The following is an 11551-nucleotide window of genomic DNA, read 5'->3' as shown; positions in this document are numbered from 1 at the left end:
CGGCACCTCCGTGACCTTCTGATGGCGGCGCTGCGAGCCGGGGACGACGACGACGACGACGACGACGACGAGGAGGAGGAGGAGGAGGAAGAAGAAGAAGAGGAGGAGGAGGAGGAGGAAGACGAGGAGGAAGACGAAGTGGAAGAGGAGGAGGAGGACGGGGAGGACGACAGCGGCGGTAACGGGTGGGTCGTAGATGAGGAGGCGACGAGGGACGAGGACGACGAGCGCGAGGAGATGGGCGTGATGGCTGACGCGTCGTCCCCAAGGATCTAGGTCGTCTGGAGGCGTGTAGAGGGTCGTGATGGAGCAGTACGGAACGGAGACACGGAAAGAAGGATGGGAGGTGCGACGGACCGTGGGGCTCCGAGCGCGTGCGAGGAGTTACCTGGTCAAGTGGTATTAGGGGTGTTGACACATTAGGGGCGGAGACAGTGGCACATGCGAGAGCTGCAGTGCCGATTGGGCGGTGCCATTACCCCGGTCCGATGCTGCCACCCGAGATGAAAATATCCTGATGAGACCCTTAGGTCGCTCTGAAACTATATCACCGGAGATGTTTTCAGAGGGACGTAAGGGTCTCATCAGGATAGCGACCTGGCGGAAGGAAGAAAGCGAAGGGAAGAGAATAAAATTGAAGCAAGCCGTCTCCTCAGGAAGCTTCAGCAGCGGCAATATCACACGCTGCGATGTGTGTGTGCGTGTGTTGAATGTGACAGGTTGGGCCGTTCGGCCAACGGAGGTGGCCCATGCGTGTTGCGCTGTGTTGTGTGCATTTGTGTTGCCGCAGAGGCTGCAGGGAAGCCTTCATGGTATACACAGCACGCATGAGGTCACAAAATGGGACACTGCAACGTCTGTGTCCGGGCTGGCTGGCCTGCCTGGCGGGCTGGATGGATGGACCAAACATGTATTGACCTGCCGGACAGGCTGACCAGCAGCGCATTGGGCTTAGCTCCAAACCAACAAAGGACTCTTATGGCTGGCCCCAGCAGCCATTGCACCGCGGCTTTGCACCTCCTCGAGTACTGTTGTGATACTGTGTAGCTATTAAATTGGCGGGCTGGGTCTGGGATAAGATTGGGTTTGAGTTTCTTATTGCCGAAGGAATAATGGAGCCAGGTAGTCGGGTAGGTAGCCCAGTAGGTAGATAGGTTTACGGCAGTTTTTTTTTTTTCGTGGAGGCCGACCCTGAATCTATTACGAGTTCCGTAATAAATATGCCATCAGTCCAATACGTTTATTACTGCCAGAATTTTTTCCCCCCCTGCCCACACAGGGTACCTGATACACCAGCGGGAGGCGCCCTGTCATCTGGTTCTAATGTCTCTCTTGTACTCGCTATATTGTTTGAAGTGTTACCAGCATCGCCGCTACTGGGTTTTGGCCTGCCGGTGGTCAGGAATGCTTTGACGCTACCCTGACCAGCTATAGTAGTTAATTTCTTGGGCCCCATCGCTCATTTATAACTTATTTATACTAAAATAGAACGTCTCTGGGGGCCTTCGGCCCGCCCCGGCTCCGTAACGACCGTACCAGGCCTTTACCATGGTCTATGACGGAGCGCAGAACGCAAATATGCCATTTTATTACGGAACCGTAATATATTACGGAAAAAAAATACACTGGTTTACGGACAGGGGCTATTGGCTCCAGGGGAGGGGTATCAGGCTCCAGCGTTTTGCAGCAGCTGTGGCTATGGATAGGGAGCGCCTACATGCCTCCACCGTTGGCATGTAATGTAGGAGGAGGGAGGAAGAGCGAAAAGATAGTTCATGGATGCATGCGGGGGGAAGAAAGCGTGTAGTTTGGCGTAAGGAAACCACGTAGCACGCGTGTCCGTCCCCGGGAATGAATCTCCACGATGGAGGGGATGGTAGATGGGTTATAGCTATAGAGGTGGAGTTGAGGTGGGCATGCGGCGTAGGCGGTGGGGCTTTCAGGTTACACACTACAACGTGGAGAAAGACACTTAAGAGGGTTGAATTGGCAATCGCTCCCATTCCATTATGTTCCTTGCTGTCCTGTATCCTCTACTGCGTCTTGTACTTTAGCTCTGTCGGCCTCTCTATACCGAGCGGCTCTCCTTGCTTTGCTTTCCTTGCGCCCAAGAAGACCGGCTAAGGGGGAGGCGCAGGAGATGGATGCGAAACAAGGAGGCGGAGGAAGCGGTGGCTCTTGGCTCTAGGCAAATTGTCTTATCTCCAGAGCTAATCAACCTGCTCCTAGTTCAGGGAGTCCAAAGGAGGAACACGTTCATTTGCACATAAATAAACTCGTAAACTTGTCAGTGTACACAACGAAGGCCCAAGAGGGGCTGTCGCACGGACGGGTTAGTGCTCTAAAGTTATTATTACTTACATATGCTGCCGTAGCCAAGCCCTGGGCTAAACAGCCACTGAATTGTTGTAAACTCTTTTGGACGAATTTGAATGGTACTTGCTGAACCCGATTTGCTAACCGGAAAGTCCGGGAATTCCGGGTTTTGCTGTCACTTGTTGTAGGTTTAGAATGTTCCTGCCATCCTGTGTCAGCGCGGTCGTGCCCGAGTGGTTAAGGGGTCTGACTAGAAATCAGATGGGCTCGCCCGCATAGGTTCGAATCCTGTCGACCGCGAAATTATGTATATTCGTTTTGCTTTCGTTTAAGCAATCACAGATACAGCCTTCTGCCTTCTACTGTGTGATGGGTGACACGAGACCAAGGAGGTTTAGGTGCTCATGGACAACAGGGAATGCGGAACGGTGCTGCAGCTGTAGGGAATGCGGCGGTGGCGGGGAAGTGCTGGTGTGCGCCTGCAAGGCCCACTACTTGCAACGCATCAGGCCGTGCCGACCGCCGGCTGCTGGCATCAAAGCCGGAGATGGCGGCGACAGCTGCCACGACGGAGGCTGCTGCGCCGACAGTGGCAGCATTGTGAACGGGGCGAGCCTCCTTTCGACCCGGAGGCCTTCGGCTTGGCTGCTGACGTGTGTGTGCGGCAGTCAGAGGGGAAAATTCAGGAGGAGCTATTGCGGGCTGTGGCGCGGCCGGTAGAGCATGGTGGTTTAAGAATCAGTTGATGACGCGAAATCATGGCTGGAGCTTCGCCGCGCATTGTGTTTTCGGTGCTTGGTGTGGGCTTTACCATGCTAACCTGGGGGAGCCGGTGGCGGGCCTTATGCATATCTGGTGACCCGCCGGCGGGTTTAACTAATTGGACGGCTAAAACGTGTGTGTATATACAATAGATCTGTGAAGATGCTTCGCCGGTGATGAGCTGTGAGCTAAGCTGGATAATCTTGAGCGAAATGCCTAGGCTTACAGTTCGCCATGTACATGGCGTGAAAGGACATGCTCGGGGTCCTCTGTGGGAGACAGGAAGAATGGGCGGGATGATGCAATCTGTGTGGAATCGGAATGAAGACGAGGCCGAGAAAGAGCTGTGATACCCCTGATAACTGTTAGGGTCTGTGTTATGACGCTCTGTATGTCGGACTATGTCGGAATAGCAAGGGTGAATTTGTTGTTGACAGAGCAGCGGTGTGGCGGTGCTCGGCTGCCGGACTACGTGTATGCATCGAGTACACCATGGTGTATACATCCCCATATCAGGAATGTATCAGCTAATTGATAACTTATGGCATGACAACGCTATGCCAATTCATGGCCCCCGGGCTTAGACGGACAACCCCGCATTCGTGCGGAACTTGTTACTTGGTGTGCCATTTAGGGCCGGGGTAGGTTTCAAGGTTTCACAACGGCTTATGACTCGGCTTGACGGCTGCTGGCCCGGGGACATTTTTTTGCGTTAAAAAGTTGCCATAATATTTTGCCTGTCTGCTTACGTTTATCTCGGCATACCTATCTTTCCGAGGTCGACTAAAGATATGGGGCCACTACATCCAAGCTGCAAATCGGCAGGGCACCTCTATCAACCCCCAAACCCACGAAACTCTCCTCCGGTCATTTTCTCTCCATTTCTAGGCCATCAACCTATAGCGCGATCGCTCATGTGCCAAGCATCATCAACAACATTTTGCGACTTTGCCCAAGACCCTCACCACGAAACGACATCCACACTTATCATGCAACAACGCGTCAATTACACGCGCTTGGCCCAGAGACAGCATAACAAGGCAAAGAACTATCTGCGCCTTCGGCAGCCTGCTCCTGGACATGGTTCCCAATGTTTCCTTCTGCATCCCTTCCACCCCAGCTGTGGATTCCCGCAGAAAAGCAAATAGCGAACGTACAATACCTCGGAACAGCGACCATGCCATACACCAACCTAACGCCTTTAACCTTGACAGAGCAGGCGCGCGAGCCGGACGCGGCCATTGTTGTCAGGCCTAAGCAAGGCAGGTGGTAGACGCCTGGTCGACCAAGAACCAGACTATGATAAGGTCTCCGTACGCATCGTCCCCAGCCTTGACCTTTTACATGCTGCAACGTTGGCTGGACCCCCGTGAGGCTGCTGCAGTGCCCGATGAGAGGTATTAAATGACGCAAGCACCGGAAATCGACTGAATAGCACCCCGGGCCCGTTGCAAGATGCTTTCTCCGCGTTGCTGCCGTGGGATGAGCAACACTCGCCGATCGATTTACGTCTTCATGTAACAAGGCTACGCTCTGGGCACTGTTTGTATGTCCAGATAGGCCAGCCTGACCTCATTACTGCTCGAGAGCCGCAACCATAGCCTATCGTAAGCAAGCAACCCCTCTCGCCAGGCCGCAGGCAGACTCAGCTGTTTGTGATGGCGTCCCCTCCACCGCCCCATATCTCGTCGTTATCGCTACAACACAGCCGCCCCTTCCGGTCCCCACTGCACCAACGCCCGGCGCTATGAAAGAAGCCCGGCTACTAATCGAACCCAGTTTACATCACGGCAGCTGCAGCAGCCTTGGACTGTGCCTCCTGCCTCGCCAGCACACATTTGGCCATGGTGCGAGAGGCGCGGCTAATAGCGTCCGTCATGTAGTAGTTCTCAATAGTGCTGCCCAGCGGCACATTCACCTGGGCGGCACACGCACACAGACAGAGGCGCAGACGGGTGCTATCCCTTGCAAATCATAATCCAAGACAGTCACGTAGGAGGGTGGACAGGTAAGGTCGCAAAAGCTTACATTCACGCGTAGAAGATGCTGGGCGCCTGAACCTCGCGCTACATGGCAAACACCAAAACCTGGACTTGTAACCTAGGGTTTCATGTACTTTCAAGCACGACGAAGTAAGGTTGCAAAAGACGATTCAAATTACAGACAGCACATCCTTCGCACCAAAAAGACGCGATGCCAGTTCCCCACGCCACACCTACCTAGGTAGATGTGACGTGGGGAACTGGCATCGCGTCACATCCACCTGGGTATTGAGCCTAGCCCAACTTCAAACACCCGCTGCGTCCCATCTGTCCCGCGCCGCCCCACACCGCACGGCTCACCTGCGCCGGCGTCGCCTTGGCCAGCTGCTCAACCCCTTTGACGTACTCCCCGTTCAGCCAAACCGGGGTCTGAAGAAAAAGGTCAGAACGATCCGGAACGCCGCATGTAACGAGTTACAGGTGGCAGGTTGAGAAGGTTGAAGCAAGCGACAGGAGGTTGAAGCAAGCGACATCATGCAATCAGCGAAGAAACAAGGCCTCAACATCATTGTTTCCAAGAAACATCCTAACGCAAGATAAATTGCTAATATTTGCCACGGCTCCATCCTCATCGCGATTTGAACTGCATGCCGCTGTCCGTACTTAAGATCTCCATCCCTACCACCACGCCACCCTACCCCATCCCTACCACTATCCCAGCTCTCCCTTGCACACCTGCACCGAGTTGATGTTTGCGAAATGAGGCGCCACATCCGCAAGGCGCGCCCGCACGCCGGCGACATCATCATATGGCAGGCGTTTGCCCAGCACCTCGGACAGCGCACGCACGATGGCCCAGTCCTCGCGCGCTTCGCCCAGAAGCGGCACCGCGGGGCGAGTCTGCTGCACACGGCCCTCGAAGTTCACGTACAGACCGGACTTCTCCGTGTAGGCGGCGCCCGGAAGAATCACATCGGCACGGGCGGCACCGCGGTCGCCATGGTGACCCTGGAGGTGAAAGAACGATAGGAGGTGCATAGGGAGGAAAGAACGCAATAGGATGCAACAGTGGGTCATGCTGGGGGTCGGCTTGGGAGCGCCGATTCAGGAGTCAGGGCTTATTCCCCCCAGACACTCGAGTACAACAAGCGACAAAGCACGACTAGCTGATTAGCGTCCTAAAAAGGATTTGCATGTCGTTTACATCGGCATTCCCACTTCGTTCCCGCCTTATCCACATCCACATCTATCCCCCAGAACCCCACTCCACCTCACCAGGCCTCCGCATTTTACCTGGTAGATCACGAACGCGCCCGCCGGCACTTCCGCCTCCTCCCAATCGTCCGCACCCAGCAGGTAGACCACCTTGGGCTGTACCTTGGCGGCGCGCGCGGTGACCGAAGGCGCAAAGCCCATGTCGAGGGCCGCCACACGGGAGGCAGTGTCGTGGATGACGTTGAAGCCGTTCCAGTTGTCCTTTACAACACCTTTACGCGGGCGAGGCCAGGGATATATTTGCCGTGAGGGAAACGTTTTGGTCCTCAAAAGAACGACACGTAGGGGACAGATGCGGCTAAAGACGCGGTGGCACAAGGAATAATTTACCGAATAACGGTGGAATGGGGACTTAGCTGCAGGAAAGGAGGGGACGACAACTGACGTGAGGGCGTCATGCAAGCGGAATGATGTTACGGGGGCTGTGGCGGGGGACACGGACGAGGGACAGGATGGGACTGCGGATGCACAGCAACCGTTCTGATTACTAGATACCCCTCAAGACCCTCACGCGCTGTCCTGATGGAAAGGGGGCTCCCAGGTATCCCCACACTGCCAACCACGGTCACCCACCGGCCTTGCTGCACAGGTCGTGCACTGCCTTCATGACGGCCTCCCGGTCGGGGCGACGCAGCACGCCTGGACCCACGATGACGGCGGGGCGGACTGCCTTCTTCAGGCGCTCAAGGAAGGGGTGTTGGCCAGCTGCCAGGGCCGCCAGAGCGGCGGGGTCGGAGCCGACGTGCTCGTACTTATATGTTAGGTCGACTGGGGCGCCCAGCAGGCCCACCTGCGTGTATCAGGCGGCAGAGGCATATGCGTGCACGCGCATATGTGAATCTGCAGAAGGTGTGCATGGAAGTGGCCACACCCCACCCTTGCTAACCTATACCTGGACTAGCAACAGCGGGCGAGTTGGCCACAACAAGGCAGGAAGAAGCGAACGGCCCTGGTGCTGGGCCCCCTCCCATGGCGTATGTTCACACTTTCCACCCCGAAAGCATATATGCGAGCGCTATGATGGTCATCTGGCGCTCCTAGTCCCCACCTGCGCTCCATCCAGGAAAGTCTTGCGGATGCGCGCGTTGAAGACAGGGCTCTCCCAGCGCGGGTTTGTGCCGACAAGCAGGATCATGTCGGCCTGCAGCACACGCGGAAGGACGACAGACCGTTTAGGCGAGGCATAGGCAGGTGCTTTTACCTCTGGATGAAGAAAACCGCCAATTCACCTTGTCTGTCCAAGCCCCGAATCCCGGATACTATCCAGCTCTCGGTCAAGAACGTTACGAGTAGTCACCTCATCACACCTCGACACCTAGCCACAACCCACCACAGCACCCCTCATCTTACCGACTCCAGAGCAATGGCCACCTAACACCCTCCAAACAGTTCCGGTTCCATCTCATAAAGAGAGTTTTTATGAGAAACCCACACCTGCTCAATGCCCGCCACGGTGGTGTTGGCGGTGTAGGTGGACCTCACGTCCGAGGGCATGTCTGCGAAGCCACCCTCATGCACCAAGTTGCCCACACCTAGCCGCCGCATCAGGTCCATGAGTGCCACCATGGACTCTGCGTCCGCCAGCTTGCCAGCCACCGCCTTGATATGCGTGGCAGGGGTGCTGCTCAGAGCCGCCGCGACAACGCCCAGAGCCTCGACCCAGGTGGCGGGCTGCAGGCCCTTAGGGCCCTGCGCGACATGGGGTTCAGGACAGGGGAACGGTTGGGGTCGATGACGCCCGGCCTGGGCCACGTGGGGATGGACGCCGTCAACGCGGGTATAAGCGGGTTTGCGTCGAGACGTGCAAGCTTTACTACAGCTAAGGGAAGGGGGACGTGCACCAAGGAGGGCCCCAGAGGGCCATTCTGCTGCCTGGGCCAACTAGCCTCCGCAGACGAAGCTATTATTATCCACGCCATTATCGCAACATATAGCGATGCACCATGGACATGCATGCATTCGACCGATCACGTGTGCACACACCTTAACCATGGGCTTGTCCAGGCGCTGCCGCTTGAGGCCGTCGTACTGGTAACGGCCCTTATCGGAAAGCCACTCCTCGTTGATCTCCTCGTTCAAGCGGGGTAGGATGCGCATCACCTCCGTGCCGCGGCTATCCACGCGGATGTTGGCACCCAGCGCGTCGGATACATCGATCGACTCAGTGGCCTTTGCAAAAGGGGAAGTCATGGAGGGAGGGAGGATCAATAGAGGACAAATGTATAAAAGGAAAAGCGAAGTGAAGTGCGCCGCCTTAGAGATGAAGGTACAATATCATATCTAGATATCATCAGGCCAGATTAAGAAACTGTCGTTTTGACCTTTAATAACAAGTAACCAGACAGTGAAGGGAGATAGAAGGGAGGTGTATGCCCCAGGTCGTAGGCTGGGGCCCAGAAGATGCGCGGAGTCGAAGGATGCGGGAGAACCCACGTGTGTGGTCACGGCGTAGAACAGGAGCAAGGCGCCCGTTGGCAAGGCAGTCTGTCCCTGCCTTGTCAGAAGTTGTCATAACCCCATGTTGTCATATCCATTCGCAGACCGTCCAGTCATGGCATAGCCCCTTCCCAGGCAAAGCCCACTCCATGGCCCACCGCCCCGAGCTCCCCCTGTAGTAAACGCGTCGTGTTCCCAGAACTGTGTCCCTCCTCATGGTCATCCTTATTTTGTCCCTTTACCATTCCCTCTCCATCTCCTGCTCCCTCTCCTACAATTCTCCTCCAGGAACCCACCTAGTTACACCCTGTGCACCCAGGCATTCAGCTCTGCCACCAGCCCGCCCTCTTCCGTTGCCTTGCCGTCAACACCCCCAAGTACCCAAAGTCCTGTACATGTATCCTCCCATTCCCCATCCGCTCTGCCCTGTCTAGCCCGTCACCTTCCCGCACCTCGCCCCTCCCGCCCGACCGCCACCTGCTCCCACCTTGAGCTCCCAGCTACGTGCCGTGAAGGCGTACGGCTTTGACGTGAGAGCCCCCACCGGACACAGGTCCACCACATTGCCGCTAAGCTCGCTGACCATGAGCTTCTCTACGTAGGTACCAATCTCGCTATCGCGGCCGCGCCCCGTCACACCCAATTCCGCCGTGCCAGCCACCTCGCTGGCGAAACGTACGCAGCTGTGAAAGGGAGAAGCAGAGGGATATCGGTTACTCCTGCGACGCACTTCTGCTATGCACGCAATAATGGGTGTATACGCATTTTGGGCAGCCTGCCCTCAAAGGCAGATGGATAGATTTGGGGACATGGGTAACACCGAAACAGGAAGGGTGGGGGGGAAAGAGGCGGGAGGAGGGCCGATAGCACGGCTGCGACCTAATACGGTCCTCTGCGTCCACCGATTAGGTAGGATTAGGCCGATACAGAAGACGGCCAGGCGCCCAGACCCGGTGCAAAACCCTACCGCGTGCAATGGATGCAACGATTCATAACCGTCTTGACAAGCGGCCCTAGGTTCTTGTCCTCAACTGCACGCTTGGTCTCCACAAAGCGGCTCCGGTCGCTGCCAAAAATCATTGCCTGGTCCTGCAGGTCACACTCGCCGCCCTGATCGCAGATGGGGCAGTCAAGCGGGTGGTTGATCTGCACGAAAAGGGCGACAGGGAAATGGGAAGGGAAGCTCAGTTTGATCATCTCAGTGGGATGCCGCAAGGTGGTCGCGCAGACGGGGGGACGGGATGGCACAGGAGCATAGGGGGAAGCAGAAGCATCACACATGGCCAAGTTCCCCCAAATGTATGTCCTTTTAGGGCATGCGGGAAAAGATTATGGGAGCACTTGTTAACGCAAACTGGCAGCATATCATGGATATCAGCGTCACGCCAACCGAGCATTCCCACAGGAACCTCGGCCCCATAACAGCATATGCACGCTGGCACACGCCTGCACGCATAGGCAGGTTGGTGTCGAGCCAAAGGAGAAACATGGGGAGCTGACACCCACTGGCAAGACTGGCTACAGAAATCATTCCGCGTCACATCCAGGAAGAGAAAGCACCGGGGGCCAGCTTGGCGTTTGGGAAAAAAGGTGACCTTAAGGGGGTTCAAAAGGCACCCAAGCCCGAATAAATTACCCCAAGACGGGGAGAAGGGACACGCTCCCCGCGCAGCACCCACCAGCAGAAACTCCATAACGCCCTCGCGAGCCTTCTTGACCATGGGTGTGTCCGTCTTGATCTTCATGCCCGGCCCCGCAGGCATGGCGCACGAGGCTACCGGCTTGGGGACCTTCTCCACCTGAAGCGTCGACAACAAAACGCCGCACTTCTGCATCCCCTCCATAACTGGTAGATTACATTACAGCAAGCGGTACGTACCTCCACCAAGCACATCCGACAGTTGCCCGCAATCGACAAACGCTGGTGATAGCAGAACCTGAAAAACATCCACAGGAGTGAACCTCCATCATGGGAGAGCGTCGAGGAGTTATAAAATTATGCTTTATAACAATATCTACCGTGGAATGTCGATACCAGCCGCATCGCACGCCTGAAGCACGGTTGAGTTCTTTGGAATCTTTACAGGCTGGTCATTAACAAAGACCTCGATCTGGTCGCTGGGAGGTGCCTGAGGAGCTGCCTGCTGTAGAGCACTGGCGCTGCTGGAGATGCTGCGAGAAAGCTCCTGAGCTCCAGGCCATAGCTGCCCTAGGGATACAGCAGCCCTTCGGGTAAGCCCCGAGAGGACCATCGTTGTGCTTTCGCTCTTAGCAAGCAAAAGGTACTTGTCTCAAACACGATTCCCAAAGAAATTGCCGCCTTCTACTGCCTAAAGCCAGGCATCCAGCCACGCGGGCGTAATGATATTCCCGGGACCCTTGGCAAATGTTGCGACGCACAGGGTTGCGAAACCACGTTTGTGCCGTACGCTGATGCATTTCTAAATATAGCACAGCAGACCACGTTATGACACATTTAGAAATTGCTTTTCGCTTAGGTTTTCCACTCCGTTCCGACCTCACCAGATGTTGCTAATGCTTGCAGTGACAGCCGTGCACACTTGTTTGCATAGTCTAATACGTTGGGGCCCAGCAGCTAGGCTACCCAACATGTCCTTAGAAATGAAGAATGCATAATAGGTTCCAACGCGGCCCGTTTTCCTAAAGGGCGACGGACGAAGTATGATGGCTTGATAGCAAGGTTCACGGGTAATCGGCCACTTGGCAACTAGGAGCCTCAACTATGGTCATGGCCCATTGGAGGTCCAGAGCCACCTTGA

At 55.9% G+C, this 11551-nt stretch overlaps 1 protein-coding gene across 1 annotated transcript; it reads right to left on the bottom strand.

Moving 5' to 3' along the window:
- Positions 1 to 3776: 3776 nt before the first annotated feature.
- Positions 3777 to 11087, bottom strand: nuoS1 (NADH:ubiquinone oxidoreductase 76 kDa subunit). The gene is made up of 13 exons (XM_002953250.1): positions 10791 to 11087; positions 10651 to 10708; positions 10451 to 10570; positions 9739 to 9917; positions 9259 to 9454; positions 8319 to 8504; positions 7770 to 8024; positions 7384 to 7476; positions 6909 to 7125; positions 6354 to 6547; positions 5796 to 6068; positions 5421 to 5489; positions 3777 to 4996 (listed from the first exon to the last, which is right to left on the bottom strand). Exons 1-13 carry the CDS (start codon positions 11021 to 11023, stop codon positions 4859 to 4861), a joined length of 2211 nt encoding a protein of 736 aa, XP_002953296.1. The 5' UTR covers positions 11024 to 11087; the 3' UTR covers positions 3777 to 4858.
- Positions 11088 to 11551: the final 464 nt, after the last annotated feature.

The sequence above is a fragment of the Volvox carteri genome (assembly GCF_000143455.1).
Source record: "Volvox carteri f. nagariensis unplaced genomic scaffold VOLCAscaffold_35, whole genome shotgun sequence".
In the NCBI taxonomy this organism is placed as follows: domain Eukaryota; kingdom Viridiplantae; phylum Chlorophyta; class Chlorophyceae; order Chlamydomonadales; family Volvocaceae; genus Volvox; species Volvox carteri.
Note: the sequence above shows the minus strand (reverse complement) of the source record. Positions and strands in the feature narration are given on the sequence as shown.